The sequence below is a fragment of the Cryptomeria japonica genome, chromosome 3, assembly GCF_030272615.1.
Source record: "Cryptomeria japonica chromosome 3, Sugi_1.0, whole genome shotgun sequence".
In the NCBI taxonomy this organism is placed as follows: domain Eukaryota; kingdom Viridiplantae; phylum Streptophyta; class Pinopsida; order Cupressales; family Cupressaceae; genus Cryptomeria; species Cryptomeria japonica.
The window spans coordinates 897724364-897744359 of NC_081407.1; the positions used below are offsets into that span (position 1 = coordinate 897724364).

Below are 19996 nucleotides of genomic sequence, written 5' to 3' on the forward strand. Positions count from 1 at the left end.
AACCCACCTCTCACTTACAATCTTCTTCTACTCGATAAATAACTTTTTTATACAATTTAATGTTTTAGATACATGAACTCATTTTTAAACATAATCTAATTAAAATATTCTATAACCAATCCCAAAATCATGTCTATGCAAAACAACATAGTCATATTTCTACTAAAACAAATTTTCATTTAAGTTGTAGCAACCCTCCTAGCCATATGTCTTTCCCATTTGTCCTCACAAAATAATCTCTTATGACAAATGAGCAATGCATTCCTCATAAAATAAGAAAATCTTTCATTGCCCACATAAAACCCTAACCCTAGGAAGTTGGAAAAGTCCCTAAAAACCCGGAAATCTTCACGTCCTTTCCAAGAATACGAAAAGCCCACAATCTTCAGGATAAGAAGACGAAAGCTTTGCAGGAACTCATCTTCATCTTCGCCTCTCCTGCTGTCATGGCGAAGGTCACATTGCAGAGCTCAGAAGGGCAATTGATTGAAGTTGAAGAGGGCGCTGCTTTACAGAGCGAGTACATCAACAAAATGTTAATAGAGAATACAAGTGCAAGGGCGCAGGGCTCCCTTTTTTGGTGTATTGTCGTCCCCAATGTTTCCAATGAAATTCTAAAGATGGTAATGAACTACTGTGAATACCATTTCCACAATAATACATACAATGAAGATGTGAAGAATTCGGATGATGAATTTGTGGAAGGGCTTAAAACTGATGGAATGAAGCTCCTCAATGTTGTTTATGCTGCAAATGAGCTGCGTGTGAAGAGTCTTATGAAGTTGACGTGCAAGGCTGTGTCTGACATCATCAAAGACATGAGCATCGAGAATGTTCGACAGTTTCTTGGCATCCAAAATGATTTCAGTAAGGAGGAAGAGCGAAAGATCAGGCAAGAATATGAATGGACTTTCCATGGATTTTAGATGCTGATGAAATGAAATTGTTGCTGAAAGTGAGGGTTTTGAATAAGAATCAACTCCATTGGTTTGATGGGTTTTAGATGGAAAAATACCCTTAGCAATTGCAAGTTAATTGGAATGATAAATTGAATGAAGAGCTTGGTTTCCTTTTTTCTTATATTTGTATGAATTTTTTTGAAATGGAAGACAATAAAATTTAAATTTGCATGGTAATATGTTTTAGATGAATAGATTTATTAGATATACATTTGATTTTTTTCTTATATTTTTGTCATATGAATGTTTACATAATTAAATTTTATGTCAAATTTTGTGGCATACACCAATTTATGGGATCTTGAATTAAGTAAGTATTAATATAGTAGAGAAAAGAATAATGTCTATTATACTAATTATTTAGAATAATTATCTATTTTTAAGTTTATTTAAGCTAACATGTATTAACATTCATATAACACTTGAACACTTGTATTTCCTATTTAGCTCTCTAATCATATCATAAATGGTACATGCATTACAATTGCAAGTAATGCCTCTTTGAAATATCAATATTCTCAATCTCTTGCATCCTCATATATCTCTACTATTACATTATGCATGTATGTGTGTGTGCCTATGCCCATGTGTTAATGCATGATGGTAACATAACTATATATATAATGATAATTTAACAATAAAAATATAAAGAGTGTGGAGGGCTCCTTTCATAAGTTGTTAGGGTGAGCTCAACCTATTGATAGGTAGAGGAAGTGGAGAAAGAGTTTTTTCAAACACTTGACTAGAGAGGGAGAGTGTGAAACCTATTTATAGTTTAGTCAAGCCATTATACAATTGGCATTAGAATTCATTCTCCTTTTTAACTAAAGTAGATACTCCTAAAGAATCGATTTTTATGTCTTAAAAAAAAGTTAGTTTATCTTTTAAAAAATTGTAACTATAAAAAAGGAAGGCATATATTTATTAATCAAACATGAATAGGGTGTACTAATATACTCTCTCCTACCATGAGCAGTCTACTCCTAGACTAAATGTACATAGTAAGGAATGGTGAATAGAGTACTCATGCATAGTAGTATAGCTCCAATCCTCCCAACAATTGTATCATTTAATAAGTAAGTATTAAATAGGATTTCAATTGAAAGTAGCAAATATAAAATTAACACTAATACTACAATTAAGAAATTGATTTGCTACAAGCTCGGTAGATGATCAAAAGTGGAAGTTAGCACTTTTCCTAATATTGCGACAAATATTTTGGGAAGCTCTAAAGCAAGGGTCTATACAGCATTTGGTAACACCCAAAAAAAAATAGAAGTACAAAAAAAATCATTAGCTCAATGAAATGTATCAATACAAGAGAATATAGATGATATTACTTGTGACATATCTAACACAATATAAAAGGTAGAAGAATCAAGGTAAATATTTCATGACAATAACCAAGGAATACATGTCTTAAGAAACTAATAGCTATATACTCTATCTCAAATAAAATAAACTAATTAAAACCCAATAATGATTAAAAAGTCATAGTAAATAATGTTTAAGATCATCAAATATCAATAGGAATTTATATTCTATTAAAGATGTGAAAAAAATGATTCAATTTTAGAATGAAGTGATAAAAAATATTAATTCATAATATAGACTCAAAGTTTGAAAGGTCAAATCCAACACAAAAATGTAAAGGTTAGGAAAGAAAAAGTAGATAGCTCTAATGAAGAAAAGAGGGCAATAGATCCCTCTAGTCAAATAAAAATAATAAAGACCAAAGGAAAAGTAGGTATATCTTGTTTAATACAAAATTATAAGCATATAGATTTTTTCAAAAGTTAAAATCAAGATTCTAATAGAAGAGAAAGCACATCAATTCAAACAAATAGTTATAATTCAAAAGCTAAAAGAACAATATATACTGATAATGAAGATTTTAAAATTGAAGAAAAAAGGATTCATTCTAAGAGAATCTAAATCAAACTACTAGGATAACCATGAACAAGAAGTTTAAAAATAGGAAATACTTAATATAAATGCTGAAATAGAAATTGGTTAAAGCATACGTATTGATATAGAAGGTACAATAGATGATATTACATGTCTGGGCTAATTTATATTATTTAGTTTTAAGAGTTATATTTAGAACTAATATAGTTAAGACTATTAATCTTTATAATACTATAATGATCTCGTTTGATAGTCTGCATAATTTTTATAACGATATACATATTTGAATAGAAATCCAAAAACTTAACAATGTTACCATATTGTTTTCTAGTAAATTTTGAGACTAGTAGGAAGGACTTGTAGATTAAGGTCCTAGAATAGTCAAATTTCTATTGGTGAAGATGCATTGGAGACATTAGATATATGTATACTATAAAGTAGTCTATTAAAATTAGAAATGATTTCTGAATTCTATGTTGATGGAAAAGATAAAGCAAGGAAAGCTAAAATAATATTACATGCTCTGAATTTATGAAATTATTCGAAACATTAATGAATATTTCCTAGCATGTGAAAAGTATGTATACAGATCATAGGATTGTAACCATCTAGCCTATTTTCTCAAGTCATTGCCTTACAAAATAGGAGAATGGGGGAATATTTAAATATAAATCATGAAAATTTGGAAACCACATATCATAGTATCTTTGTGTTAAAAGATGGCATTCAATAAAAGTTTAAAAAGTACATACAAGGACTTGTTATAATTAACTTGGATGAGTATAGCTATTGTAACCTTTATGGTTTCTATAAAACTGTGCACCTATTCATAGTAATTGAGGGATGTTCTAATTCCACTTCCTGATTTAATAAAACTTCTCATAGGCATAAGCATCTTAATATCTAATGAAATCCCGAGAATTATAAAAAAGAAAACCAAATGCTATGGTGGCATTACCAACCATCATATACTCATAAATATAAGGATACTATTATTAAAAGTATCATTTTTTAAAATTCAATCATACCTATCTCCTTATGCCTTGTCAAAATTTTAAACTTCCCATGAAGTTAACTCTTGTGTTTGCTAGTACATATACCAAAGTCCACTATTATCCAAACAAAACAAAAAAATATCCCACTAAAGCCTCTTTTGAGTCTCTACCAATGCACGCATGGTGGGATGTCCTATCCAATAAATAAACATTCTAAAATTTTAATCAACAATATTATGAATTAATTTAAATAATTGAAAAAAAAATACAATATCATCAAAGGTAAAATTTCTTATGAAAAAATTCTAAAGAATAATAAAAACATCTAAATATGAAGAACAAAAAGAAGAAGATGAAGAAGAAGATGATTTCATACAAAGAGCATTTAAATTAAAAATAAGACTATCGAAGTCAAATTATATTTAATAAAAATAAAAATAATTATAAAAACTCTGTAATTAAAAATGAAATCAGAAAGTTAGGTTTAACAAGAATATAAAAAAAAAATTAAAGAAGAAAAGGACTAAATCTTGAAAGAGAAGGAACTATATGAAGTATTATAAATTAATCACGACTAAAAATAACCTAAATAGAGGAAATAAAAGAAAAAAGAATAAATAAAACAATGGGAAGTGAGATAGAGGAATAAAATATTTCAAGATGAACTCAAAGGAGGAAATAGAAATAATCATGCTAATTAGAGAAGTTTCTTAGTAATCTATATTCCTCTAGTTCCTTTGTTGCCACCATAGTTGTTAAAGCTCTATTAAAACTTTTTCACAAGCTCAACCAATTAGATCTTTTGTTTGTTTTCTTTCTTTCTTGTTCTTAAGGTTGTCAAAGTGTTGTGAATCTCATTTATAATCTTTATCACCTAGACTGCTTCAGGAATTGTGGTGAGGAGGAATCCAGACCTAGCATTTCTCCTAATTGATATAGTCAAGTACAAGACCTTGTCCACTGCCCCTGAAGATGGTTAATCCTGACAATTATTTTGTTCCTCAATATTTTCTTTTGGTTTTAGGTTTGAGAGGTTCTACTTCATCTAGTTCTCAACCCAACTCTCAAAATAATAGTCCAATGAATAACCCCCAGGGGTCTCCTCATGTTGTGGATTATTAGTCTTCTCTAACAATTATGTTTGATTAGATTCAATCCCTTGAGGAGAACCAAAGAGAATTAAAAAGTTATTTAAATTGGTAGAATATTCACCCTCAAGTCAAATCTATCATTTGTAATCTAATAGAGATGCTCATCTTAGATCATAAGGACTTGGAGTTTCTTAGGGAATAGTCTATAATTGTGAGGACTCATGTGTCTCATGTTGAACCTAAGAATCAATACACTTATTTCAATATCACTGGTCATTGTATTGGTGTTGTTATACCTAGGGTGTCGGTTCATATGGTGGATAAGAGGGTCCTACAATTTATCCTTTATCTAATAATTCAATTCTAAGCATTAATATCTCTCAGACTCCCTTGGGGTATAGTGGTCCAACTTCTAGCTTTGTTGTCTCTACTTCCACAACTAATCTTCCTAGTATTGGCACTGACCCTAGTGCCAGTGGTAGTGTTGGCCCTAATTTTAGTGTTAGCCCTAGTGTTGGTGTTATCCCTAGTGTTGGTGTTGATGTTGATGTTGATGCCTTTGCTGGTATAAAAAATTCACTTGTTAATCATATCCTTAACACCATATTGCACAATATACAGCAATAGAAACATCTTTCTAATCTCATGAATGCTACTAATCAATTCTCTTTTCCACCATACTATCATTGTAGCTCGCTTTCATTGCATATTATTTATTCTAACCTTCCCCAAGGGATTTGAGATTCTAAAGTTTGATCGATATAATGGTGATGGATATCCTCACTTGCACATTGATTCTTTCCTTACACTTTGCAATGATTTCCATAGTTAATATTATATTCTACTTGAACTATTCTCTTGGTCTCTCAAATGGATCACATTAGAATGGTATAGTTATATACCAGATTATTCAAACCAGACCTTTGACCAATTAATGGACTTATTTCTCAAATTATTTCAAGCTAAAATTGGCAGCAAGGTCACCATCACTGACCTTAATCATTACAAATAGTGACCAAATGAAAAGATTGATTTTATCTCAAGGAGTCAATCTATATCTACTAAGATCCCTTATGCCCTACCTGACAAACCCCTGCACATAATGTTCATTGACAATCTACAGTATATGTTCACTCAATTTGGAGGTCCTTCTCCAAATTTTCTTTTTGATAACTTTGGATGTGCATATTTTTCTAGTGTGTCCCAAAAGAATAAAGATATAGCTAATATCATCACAATTCCTTAGGCTCAAAAAAACACACAAGAGCCTCAACCCAATTGGGTATTCACTAAACTATCTACTTCTTACTTAAGTGTGTTGCAAAAATTGTTAAAAGATAACTTGGTAATCCTCCCTGAGATAAGACCTCTTTTACACAATAGACCATACCCCTCTTTGGTATGATGGATCTAATTTATATCAATATCATGCATGGTCATGATACTTAACATTGTATGTGTTTGAGACACATCATCCAAGACCATATAGATAATGGTACCATCCAGGTTGGAGATATGAAGAAAAAACCTAATAAGTTTGTTGACAAAACAAACATTGAGTTGTAAATCTATACTAATCTATTGCCTCTACATTCATCAAATTTTATTTCTCCTCCATCAAGTGACTTTCCTTATGTGAACATGGTCATCATCACTTTGATTTCTCCTCAAGTGAGAGGACTAAAAGTATTGATATATCATTCACACCTTTTGACTTTTCATATGTAGTGGAGAGCCTACTCCTCTTTACATCCCTACCAAAATCAATAGTAATAATGTTAGGTGCTATCATCCATCCGTCATGTAGAGTTGATATGATCATATAGGAGGCCCTCTTCATAAATGGACTTCATGGGGCAAAATATAATGAGTGTCAATCAACCATTCATATGCATGATGGACTCTTTATTCCACCCATAGAGTGTGTTGGCAAAGAAGACTCGAACTAGAACTAACATAGGCTATGCTTTGGATCACCAATATAAAAATAAATCTTTAGGATGACCAGTAGAGTAGTTTCCCAACAGGAGAAATGTATAAATAAAATTGTATTATATATTCAAAAGATATAGGGTAGTGTTAGTCCCCCCGCAATTCTTTTTCCTTTGAATGTTCATACTTGCGGGTTGCCTTTTGTGCCTTTCTCTTTCGTCGGGTCATTTGTTTTCCTTCATACTTGAACCATTGAACTCTTTCTAAAAAGTTCAAATGGTTCAAAGTTCAAAGCGCATTTTGTAGAAGAGTCATTTGTGGTCTTTGTCGTTGTGTGAACAAGTGCATTTTTGTTTGTGGTCTTTGAAGTTTTGAACCCATTGAATTTTTTTGTCAAAAGGTTCAAGGTTCAAAATGTCTTTTGTGAGTCACGACAATGTATCGTTATATAATGAGCGTGGGTCCATATGTTTTAAGTTGATAAGTGGTCTTGAACCTTGAACCAAATCTCAAGCAGTTCAAAAGGTTCAAGGTTCATGTTTAATAATCCTTGTTTTCGCTTGTTCACGGTGTTGTCATGTGTGCCGCTCACTCACTGTTATATTTCTTAAATGAACTTGAACCGTTGAAAAAAAAAATTTGTCAAATGGTTCAAGGTTCATGGGTTCATTCCAAGACTAACTTTAAGGCCTTTTGAATGAAAATGAAAGCAGCGCGACAAGAAGGAATATTCCCTTTTCAGCAGTTTAAAATTCTAATATGGAAAATAATCATGAGTGCATTGAACTACTTGTGCGGAAGTGATGGATAATTAAGAAGGTGTCAAATTTTGGTCATTTCAGCTTTACTTCGCACGCTCGGGTAAATCATAATGAAGCGTGTGTGGCTTTATAGATATTTTCCCATTTGATTGAAGGAAATGTGTATGAATTTATTTTCATATTTGAGAAGGTTGAGCAAATTGAAGGCATCGAAGGTAAAACCAGCTTTGATTTCCTCAGGAATTTCCAGTTTTCATGGTGGTAACGGTTAAGTTTAGTTAATCATTCATAAGTTGTGTTTCTTTAAGTTTTGAGGATTTATCAGTATAGAAAAGGAAAATCTCTAAATTGTTGGAGTAGGATACTGCCTTTTTTAGAGTTTCTTGGCTGAGAGTATAGATAGGTAGTATGAGGCCAATGCTGCCAAAGCTTGGTCGGACCTCGTGTCTAGTGAGTATTTTACTAGAATTAGAAGATACCTCCTTGGTTCATGTAGATTTAGGGTATTTCCTAGAAAGAACCAAGAACCCTCAGACTAGTTCATTAATGGAGAAAATAGTGAAAAGTGGTCTTGTGGAAGCTATTGCATTCCTACTTGCCGCACCATGTCTGGATTTAGTCATGGCTTGCATGAACCGATATGACACAGAGAATAGATGCATCATAACTAGTAATGGTGAGCTACTAGTCAATATCAACATAGAAATAGTAATGGCAACAATGGGAATTCCACACAAGGATGAATATGAGGACTGGACTATTGGGAACTCGTATGCCTACTTCTCAGAAAAGAAGAATAAGTACATGAGTGTGGTTGCTAGGAATTGGCTCCTAAAAGTTCAAAAAGGAGGGTCACGGCTACCAAAACCCCTGACTAGAGAGCACTTCATCACAGAAGTGTGAGATATTGTGATACTTCTGAAAAGGGTGAAGGGAAACTCGCATTATTTCTATTGGGAATATTGGATGTACTTTTTCATCCAAGTGGTGTTATCTGGTGACAGGTATATTGATTGGTCTCAGGTAATTGCAGAGAGACTTCATGAAGGGTTGAGTAATTTTGTGGGAATGACAGGTTTTTATATGTCTTCTTATCTTTTCTACATACTAGTTTGTACAAGGAATTGGCCTGGTCTGCCTAATGAACCTTGGATAGATGTGATCTGAATTATGGATTCGGATGACAACACCTGAGTGAGAACCTGCGGTATTATAAATTTTGTTTACAACAACCAGAAAGCATAGAATTGAAGCAAGCCAAAAAGTAATCAATTCCATTCAAAAATCCAACATATAGAAGTTCATGAGATTCCAAGCGTCACAAAAACCTCTTGAGAATCGAAGTCCAACAGTCACATTTGTTCATTACATAATAAAATCTAAAAACTATGAAATTTTCAAAAAACTATATGAAATTTTATCCTAACTTCAACTAGGCATAACTTTCTGCTCAGGACTCAAAATCATGAGTCGTTTAACTCGTTGGAAATGTCTCCAAGAGTTGTAGATGAGAATCAAAAAAGCATTCCTATTCATGCTCTTTTGCCACTTGCTAGGCCTAAAAATGGCTAGAAGGCCTTCAAAAATGCAAATTACTAACGTATAAACAAACTAAAAAAATATAATTCAAATTTTCTTCTGATCATTACTTCCCCCTTGGAAAGAAATGGGCCCCATTGCATCAACACTTTGAATGAGATGAGGAAAACATTCTTGAAGCTACTCTCTGGTAAACCACTTTCCTTGTTGAGCAATCTGTCCTACTCGAACCACTTTGTACAAGTAAATCTGATGTTGTTTGAGTGTTTTCACCATGGTGTCCACAATCTGATCGCATTGGAATGGGGTAGCTGCATTTGGATTCAATTCTATACTGGAGATTGTTTATGCCACACCTGCAACATCTAATAGTGGAGGAAAATATGGCTTCAAGAGTTCCACATTGAAGACTGGATGAAGACCCAGAAATGGAGGTAAATTAAGCTCAAAAGCATTATTACCAACTTGCTTGATGATGGTGTATGGCCCATAACACAGAGGACAAAGCTTCCTATTGGCACCCTGCAATCATTCCTTCTAGATATGCAACCACACCTTGTCTGCGACTTGAAAATTATGAGGAGTACGATGCTCATCATGTCTCTCCTCATAATTCTTATTGATGTGTTCCAAAATTTCATGAACTTGTTGTTGTAGATGATGAATTCTATTGATGAACTAGGTTGCCTTATCTTCCTCCTTACCAACACATGGAACCAGATCAAGTTGAATAAGTGGTATGGCAACATCCATGGGTGCAAGTGGCTGATAACCAAGACAAACTTCAAATGGGTTGTGGCCAGTTGAACTATGAATTTCCCTATTGTAGCTGTGTTGAACATATGGAAGACTTTCATCCCATGTGTGGGGATGTTTTGAGTGGTACATTCATAGGATGTGTATGATCATCCAATTCACTACCTCTGTTTGGCCATCTATTTGAGGGTGGAAAGTAGTAGACTTTGTCAATTTTGTGTCCATCTTTTCCCATAGTGTAGACCAGAACTTACTAAAAAACATGTTGTCTCTATCCGAGATAATGGTATTTGGCAAACCAAAATGAACCCAAATGTATTCAAAGAATAGTTTTGCAGTGTCCTCTGCAGAAATGGTTTTTTTTACATGCCACTATTACTGCCATTTTTGAGAACCTATCTACCACAACATACATACAATCATGGCCTCTTTTGGTGGTAGGAAGATCAGACATAAAGTCCATAGAAACTCGATGTTAGTTAAGATGAGAGGGGGGGTGAATCATAAAAACTTCAATATACAATATATTCACCAAATTCAACCTTGGTAGCCTTTACTGATATGCAACTATGACTGTAAATCATTCAATACTCATAAACAGATACACTTAAAACATCATAACACATTTAACACCAGATTTAACGTGGAACCCAAAAAGGGAAAAACCACTGTGGGATTTCGGACCCACTAAGAAATATACCCTTCTAGAGTATGGTCAATTAAAAGATAATCCAGTTACAGATTACAAAAACACATTGCTAGATGTGACCTGGTTAAGGGATTTCGCTCAAACTTGTTAGAGTCTTGCACTTTGTTAGAAGTGACCTTGTCAAAGGATTTCAAACACTCATTTAGAATGTTACCTTGCTAGAGGGTTTACAAATAAGACTGTTAAGTCCACTCGGTTAAGAGATTTCCTGTCACTTACAAAATAAATAAAAGTAATAAAATATATCTGCAACTTCACATCTGAAATGCTAAAGCAGATTCTATTTGCTCAAAACAATTTTGTCATAAGACTTATCTTGTCCCTTGTTGGGCTTGCTGGGCTTCTCAATTTGTTCTTCAATCAAATCTTCAAGCTTTTGTGCTCAGTAAGCATTACTGTAGCATTGTGCATACATTTTTCCACATCCATTGTTCATCAACAATTCCTTATTTATAAACAATTTCTAACCGCTTAATCTCCTTGATCACATTTCCCATGATCAATCTTAGCCATCAGATCATCAAACTTGACTAGGTTCAATGTATCCTTCGATCAAAAAAACATTTTACCTCGCCTTGGAACTTGCATTCCTTCCTTGCAACTTGTGCTAGGTTATTGCAGTTCAATCTGTGCTATAGATCTTCCTCTTGATTTTCCATTGCCGTAGATCCTTAACAAACTTCTTGCACGACATACTAATCATCTGATCAACTCTAGCTCATTGGTATTCTACATTTAATAATGTATTTATCCATCCAATGCATTTTTTTATTACTTGGTTGTTACTCAGTTAATATTGAACTTCACTCGGTAGACATTCTGCCTTCTTTAACCGATATCGATAACCTTAGGGTTTACTGACTAGGTTCTTTGCTTGGTGACATAGTATAGTATTAAACTTATAATCAACAACATATGTAGGATATCAAAAAAATCAAAACAACATGATCTCATCATTGTCTAACTCGGTAATAGTTGCCCATTGAATAATTTATTATTCCCCTTCATTATCACATTCTTTCTGTGTCACTTACCGACCTCTTAATACTCATCAAAACACACTTCTCAAGATATGGTAACATCATACTGAATCAGAAAATCAATTTCTTAACATCAATGACAAAATAATAATATTAAGACAGTAATCATCCTTCTTCAGTTATATCAATAATCTCCAACAACCTTCTCAATATCCTTATTGAAATGCCAACAATCTCCTTTCTATTGAAATGCCAACAATCTCCCCCTTTGGCATTGATGGCAATACCAACTTGATTTATTCCAACTGATTCGGATTCAGATTATTGTTTAGACTTCTCCTGAAGTCTTCTCCCCCTGTCATTAGTCTTCTATTGTCTTCTCCATTTAGTCTATCTTCTCCATTTAGTCTTCTTCCCCTTTGACAACAATGCCAAAGAGAAAAACTAATTCATGATTTCTTCCATTGTGAATTAATTTCCTTGCAGTCTCATTCACGGTCAGAGCATCTTTGTCTTCAATCACTTTTTCTTGTACAACTTTAGGCAACCTCCTAAAGTGTATAAAGCAGCATCAACTCATAAATATTTATCCTTTAGATTCATAGAATTGATGCTTTCACCGAACTCTGTCAGTGAGTACTAGATAGGGGTAGGACCCCTAACTGACTTCTGAGATACTCAAAAGTGTCCCTTGGCAATGGCTTTGTGAAAATATCTACTATTTGTTCCTTTGAACTGATATATTCCAGCACAACTTTCTTCTCTTGAACTTCTTCTCTGAGATAATGATACTTTATAGAGATATGCTTTGTCTTAGAGTGCATTACTGGATTCTTTGAAATGTTAATGGCACTAGTATTATCACAGAATATAGTTACTAGCTCAGTAACTTTCTCATTCATACCTTCCAACATTTGTTTGATCCATGCTATATTGGTACAATTCAATGCTGCAATGACATATTCAGCTTCAGCTGTTGACTGTGAAACGCATCTCTGTTTCTTGCTAAGCCAACTTACTAGTCTATCTCCCAAAAAGAAAGCTCCACCGCTTGTGCTTTTCTTGTCATCAATGTTTCCTGCCCAATCAACATTAGTATAGACTTTTAAGTCAAAAACATTTATGTTTTGATACACTAAGCCATAATCTTCACTGCCTCTCAAGTATCTGAAAATTCTCTTGATTGCTGTCAAATGGGTTTCTTTGGGATCTGCAGAAAATTTTGCAACTATACCTACTGCATGTGCTATATCCAGCCTGCTATGAACAACATATTGCAACTTTCCAATCATAGATTGGTAAAGTGTCTCATCAACAGATGCAGATTCAACACTCTTTGATAGTTTACAATTGGTAGTCATAGGAGTGCTTACAGGTTTAGAATCCTCCATTCCAATTTTCTTCAAGATTTCCTTTATATAGTTGGATTGAGTAATGAAAATCTCATCTTTCATTTGCAATATTTGTAAACCTATAAAATACTTTATCTCACTGATTAATGACATCTCAAATTCTTTGCACATTTCATTTCCAAAGTTCTTGCATAAGGAGTCATTACCACAAAAAATAATATCAACAAATATGGCTGAAAGTAGTATACCATTGTTTTCATCATTTTTCATATACATGTTGTTTTCGCTTGTCCTTATAAATCCAATCTTGATCAAATAAGAGTGCAATCTTTCATACCATGCTCTAGGTGCTTGCTTTAAACCATATAATGCTTTGTTCAGCTTACATACCTGATCTTTATTCTTGTCTTCAATAAATCCTTTAGGTTGTGCAATGTAAACTTCTTCTTCTAGTATACCATTCAAAAATGCAGATTTAACGTCCATTTGATATACCTTGAAATTTTTGTAAGCAACATATGCCAACAATGTTCTCACTCCTTCAAGTCTTGCCACAGGTGCAAAAGTATCACCATAATCAATTCCTTCTTCTTGAGCATATCCTTTGTAAACTAGTCTTGCTTTATTCTGAATGACCTCTCCTTTTTCATTTAGCTTGTTCTGAAAATCCACTTTGTACCAATTACATTTTTCTCTTTTGGTCTTGGGACCAGTGTCTATTATTCATTCTTCTTGATTTGTTCAATTTCTTCTGTCATAGCATTTATCCAATCTTCATTACTAAATGCCTCTTTTACTATCCTCGGTTCAAATTCAAATATCAGACATGTGTTTTGTCTCAGTTTGTTCCTTGTCATCACTGGATCATCCTTATCTCCTATAACTAACTTGATGCATGATTTCTTTTGACATACTTGGCTAATATGGGCTCGGTATGCTCTGTTTGATCTTCTTCATCACTCGGTAATTGAGTATTTTCTTCATTTTCTTCATCAACTTTTTTGGTAGGATTTCTCGGTTGAACATAAACAAATTCTTCATAATTTTCTGGCTCTTTGGAATTTCCTTCATCATTTCTTTCTGCAAATTCATCAATTTTCACATTTGCACTTTCTACTATTTTGTTAGATTATTTGATCAGACATTTAAATGCTTTACTTCTAGAAGAATAACCAAGAAATGTTCCTTCCTCGCTTTTCTGATCAAACTTTCCATTTCTGTCATCTTTGTGAACATAACATCTACTTCCAAATATTTTAAAATAACTTACATTGGGTTTCTTGTCATACCAGATTTCATATGGTGTCTTCATAGTTCCTTTCTTCAGTTGTACTCGGTTCAGGGTGTAAACTCCAGTGCTGATTGCTTCTCTCCAAAATGTTTGAGGTACCCTCTTTTCTATCATCAGGGTTCTGGCACAATCTACAATTGATCTGTTTCTTCTTTCAGCTATCCCATTTTGCTGACGTGTTCTCAGTGCAGACACTTGTCTCTTTATACCATGATCATTGTAAAATAGATTAAATTCATCAGAAATGAATTCTCCTCCTCTATCAGATCTTAGACATTTCAACTGTCTTCCTGTTTCTTTTTCAACTCTAACCTTATACCATTTGAACATTTGAAAGGCTTATGATTTTTCTTTTAAAAATATAACTGACATCATTCTTGAGTAATCATCCACAAATAATATGAAGTATTAATCTCCATAATAACTTTCAACTTTCATAGGACCACAAAGATCAGTGTGCACTAGATCTAAAATTCCTTTAGAAGTGTAGGACTTACTTGTAAAGCTTGACTTTGTCATCTTGCCCATCTGGCATCCTTGACATATTGCATTCTCTGGTTTTCCCAGGCTCGGTAGACCTCTTACTCAGTGCTTCTTACTTATTTTGATCAGGTTATCAAAATTTACATGACAAAACCTTTTATGCCATAACCAAGTATCTTCTAGTTTAGCATACAGACAATTGTTCCGAGTTAAGTCAAGATGAAATATATTACCTTTTGTTTGTGTCCCGGTAGCAGCCAGCTTTCCATGTTTGTCATGAACTTTGACACATCCCTTCTAGAATTCTATTCGGTATCCTATATTGTTTTGTTGTGCTACACAACAAATTGTATTTCAAACCTTCAACCCAGTATCCATCATCACATTTTGCATTGTCCAGAAGTGTTATAGATCCTTTACCTTTCACCGGACATGGTGCATCATTACCAAATCTTACATATCCTCCATCATAGTCTTCTAACTTAACAAACTTGTGTTTATCACCTGTCATATGATGTGAGCATCCACTACCTATGATCCAAGAATCATTTTTATTTATGTGAGATATTAGGGCTTTTTCTTCATACCTTTCTTCATCTGATCCATCTTTGATAGCCACATAAACAACTTCCTTTGTATCAGTCCCATCAAATTTATCATCGCTGGATTCCTCATCAGCTACTAGGCATGTCTTTCTATATTTCCTTCTGAAGTCTCGGTGTCCTTTGTATTGGTTGTCTTTCTATCTTTCATCTCGGTATTCTCTCTTTTCACTAGATTCTTTGTCAGGACAGTTAGAAGCCATATGTCATATTCTATCACGGTTAAAACATTTTAAAGGTAACTTTCCTTTATACTTACCTTTGCCTCTCGGTAACCTTCTAGCTAATAATGCTTCAAACTCTTCTTGCTTTCTGATTTCTTCATATAGTTTGTATACCTCTTCCATGTTTTTGCAAAATCTTTCACTTGCTCCACTGTGATTTCCTTCAGTATACTTATACATTCTATCATTGTAATCATCAGATTCACCAATATGAAAAGAATTGAATGTAGATTCAACTTTATTTACCGAGGACCCACTGTTATCAAAATTACTTAACTCAAATGCATGTAGCTTACTGATAGTAGCATCCAAAGAGACTGGCATGTTTGGCATAGACCTTAATTCATTGATTGCAGAGACTCGAATGGCATAAGTAGGTAGAAGTGTTCTAAGCAACTTACTTGTTACATCCTTTTCTTCAATAGTTCCTCCTGCTCCTTTGATTTGATTGACAGTTTCCTTTAACCTTGTACTATATTGGGTTATGTTCTCACCTTCATTCATTCTCATGGATTCAAGTTGACCTCTTAGGCTATCTACTTTTACTCTTTGAACATGTTCATCACCACCGTACACAGATATAAGCTTGGTCCACATCGCTTTGGCATCATTGTAGCCTTCTAGATCATTAAACTCTAAGTCGGTTAATGCAGATGTTATTTCAATCATAGCTTGAATATGTTCTTGCTTTGCCTTTATCTCTTCCATTGTCATCGGATTGGTGCTAGGTGCTATGTAATCATTCTCCAGATAATATGTTGCATATTCTCCAATTCCTGATAAATGCAGCTTCATCATTTTCTGCCATGTGGAGAAACTTGACTTGTTCAGCTTTGGTGCGTCACTTTTATACATCTTCGGATCTTGCCTCATGTACCCTTAAACTTTTCTTCCAGAGTCCAAAGCTCTGATACCAATTGTTAGTTAAGATGAGAGGGGGGGGTGAATCATAAAAACTTCAATATACAATATATTCACCAGATTCAACCTCGGTAGTCTTTACTAATATGCAACTATGACTGTAAATCATTCAATACTCATAAACAGATACACTTAAAACATCATAACACATTTAACACCAGATTTAACGTGGAAACCCAAATAGGGAAAAACCACTGTGGGATTTCGGACCCACTAAGAAATATGCCCTTCTAGAGTATGCTCGGTTAAAAGCTAATCCAGTTACAGATTACAAAAACACATTGCTAGATGTGACCCGGTTAAGGGATTTCCCTCAGACTTGTTAGAGTCTTGCACTTTGTTAGAAGTGACCTTGTCAAAGGATTTCAAACACTCATTTAGAATGTTACCTTGCTAGAGGGTTTACAAATAATACTATTAAGTCCACTCAGTTAAGAGATTTCCTGTCACTTACAAAATAAATAAAAGTAATAAAATATATCTGCAACTTCACATCTGAAATGCTAAAGCAGATTCTATTTTCTCAAAACAATCTTTTCATAAGACTTATCTTGTCCCTTGTTGGGCTTGTTGGGCTTCTCAATCTATTCTTCAATCAGATCTTCAAGCTTCTATGCTTGGTAAACATTAATGTAGCATCATTGTGCATACATTTGCCCGCATCCATTGTTCATCAACAATTCCTTATTTATAAAAAATTTCTAACTGCTTAATCTCCTTGATCATATTTCCCATGATCAATCTTAGCCATCAGATCATCAAACTTGACTAGGTTCAATGTATCCTTCGATCAGAAAAATATTTTACATCACCTTGGAACTTGTGCTAGGTTATTGCGGTTCAATTTGTGCTATAGATCTTCCTCTTGATTTTCCATTGCCATGGATTCTTAACAAACTTCTTGCACGACATACCAATCATCTGATCAACTCCAGCTCATTGGTATTCTACATTTAATCATGTATTTATCCATCCAATGCATTCTGTTATTACTCAGTTGTTACTCAGTTAATATTGAACTTCACTCGGTAGACATTCTGCCTTCTTTAACCAATATCGATAACCTTAGGGTTTACCGACTAGGTTCTTTGCTCAATGACATAGTACAGTATTAAACTTATAATCAGCAACATATGTAGGATATCAAAACAATCAAAACAACATGATCTCATCATTGTCTAACTCGGTAATAGTTTCCCATTGAATAACTTATTATTCCCCTTCATTATCACATTCTTTCTGTGTCACTTACCGACCTCTTAATACTCATCAAAACATACTTCTCAAGATATGGCAACATCATACTGAATCAAAAAATCAATTTCTTGACATCAATGACAAAATAATATTATTAAGATAGTAATCATCCTTCTTCAGTTATGTCAATAATCTCCAACAAAGTTCTCAATATCCTTATTGAAATGCCAACTGAGTGCCAAGGTTTTTTAGGAACAGGAAGTGGTGAGTACAACCCAAGTTTACGATTGGTAGGTTTAGCAATAGCACATGCGGTACAAGCTTGAATATATGAAATAACATCATTTTGTAGTTTTGGCCAATAGAAATTCTTTTAAAGTATAGCAGTAGTCTTACCTCTACTAAAGTGACCAGCAACCTTACTATAGTCAGCTTCCCATATCAACTTTTTGCATTCTGCATTGGGCACACAGATTTGGCCAGGGTGACAAAGCATTCCATCCTGCAAATAGAAATTATTCACTTGTTGTCCCTTCACTAATTGATTATAAAAATCTGCAAATTCAACATTGTTCTCGTACAAGCAATCCCAGGCTTCATTTTGATGACCACGTGAGTTTAAAACCATACTTATGGCTGCAATTGGAGGCCTGCTCAAACAGTCTGCTACTTTGTTAGTACTTCCCTTCTTGTGGCGAATATTGAGGTGAAATTGTTGAAGATATGCTGACCATCATTGATGTCGATCATTCTGCAACTTCCCTTGTGTTTGCAAAAATTGAAGGGGTTTGTGATCTGTGTGGATGACAGTCTCCTTACCTAGAATGTAATGTTTCCACTGCTTACAGGCTTGAACAATAGCATATAGTTCCTTGTCGTAAGTAGCATATTGATGCACTGTATCAGAAAAAGTCTGACTGTGATATGCAACTCGATGACCATGCTGCATGAGGACTGCCCCTAGAGCATATTCTGATGCATCTATTTGTATTTCAAATGACTGTTGCAGGTCGAGGAGAGATAAAACTGGTGTAGAACATAACCTTCATTTTAGCCCCTTGAATGCTTCTTGTTGAGCACTTGTCCATTTAAACTTTGCTTGTGTCCCCCCCCTCAATGACTGATTTAGAGGCCAAGACAGATGGGAAAATCCCAACACAAATCTGCGATAAAATTTTGCCAACCCGAGGAAACTTCGTAACTCTGTGAGATTTCTAGGAGACGGCCAGTCCTTAATCACTTGTATCTTCTCTAGATCAACATGGACACCCTCACTGTCAATAACATATCCTAAGTATCTGATACTCTGCATACAAAAGGAGCACTTTTCTTTGTTTGCATAAAGCCCATGTTCTTGTAAGGTTGAGAGAATTTTTTCCACATGTTGCAAATGTTCCTCCCAAGTTTTGCTGAAGATGAGTATGTCATCCAGATATACCACCACAAAGGAATCAGTGAATGGTCTAAGTATATCATTCATCAATCTCATGAATGTCGTTGGATCATTTGTTAGACCGAAAGGCATCACTAGCCATTCAAACAATCCCTCTTTAGATTTGAATGTTGTCTTCCACACATCGGATGATTCAATTGGTACTTGATGGTACCCTGATTTCAAATCAATTTTGGTAAAGAATCGGGCCCCTCTAAGCTGGTCCAAGAGGTCATCTATCCGGGGAAGTGGATACCTATTTTTGACTGAAATTTTATTCAAGGCCTTATAGTCAATACAAAGTCTCCAGGTTCCATCCTTTTTCTTTACTAGAACAATGGGGCTGCCACAAGGTGATGCACTTGGACGAATATGTCCCTTCTCAATCAATTCTTGGATTTGCCTCTTAATCTCATTATTCTCTAATACTGACCTACGGTAGACTGGTTCATTAGGTAATGGAGTTCCTGGTATCAAATCAATAGTATGTCTTACATGGCAATGTGTAGGTACCCCAGTTGGTAACTTAAACAGATTGTCATATTTCATCAAAATTTGATCCATTGATTTTTTCTGCAGTGTTGTGGTGTTTGTGATGGTATGGGAATTATAAATTGATTTCCTTTCTTCTTCAGAATGAATCATCAATAAAATGAATGTTCCCATTTTGGAAACCAACCTCTTACATTGCTTGGCACTAATCAAAGAGGTAGTGTATGCAGGGATTACCTCTGGTATTCGGTATTTCTGCTCACGTAATCTAATGGTCACGCTGCGAGGCCTGGACTCATAAACACCATGTCACTGGTACATATATGGTTGTCCCAACAAAACATCACAAACATCTAAGGGAGCCACTTCACA

General features: G+C 34.3%; 1 protein-coding gene across 1 annotated transcript; it reads left to right on the plus strand.

Moving 5' to 3' along the window:
- The first annotated feature begins 446 nt into the window (after window positions 1-446).
- Window positions 447-926, plus strand: LOC131066406 (SKP1-like protein 10). The gene has a single exon (XM_058001163.2). It carries the CDS (start codon window positions 447-449, stop codon window positions 924-926), a length of 480 nt encoding a protein of 159 aa, XP_057857146.2.
- The last annotated feature ends 19070 nt before the right edge of the window (window positions 927-19996 follow it).

Coding starts and splice junctions, on each gene's coding strand:
- LOC131066406 (XM_058001163.2), top strand. CDS start 447: ATGGCGAAGGTCACATTGCAGAGCTCAGAAGGGCAATTGATTGAAGTT.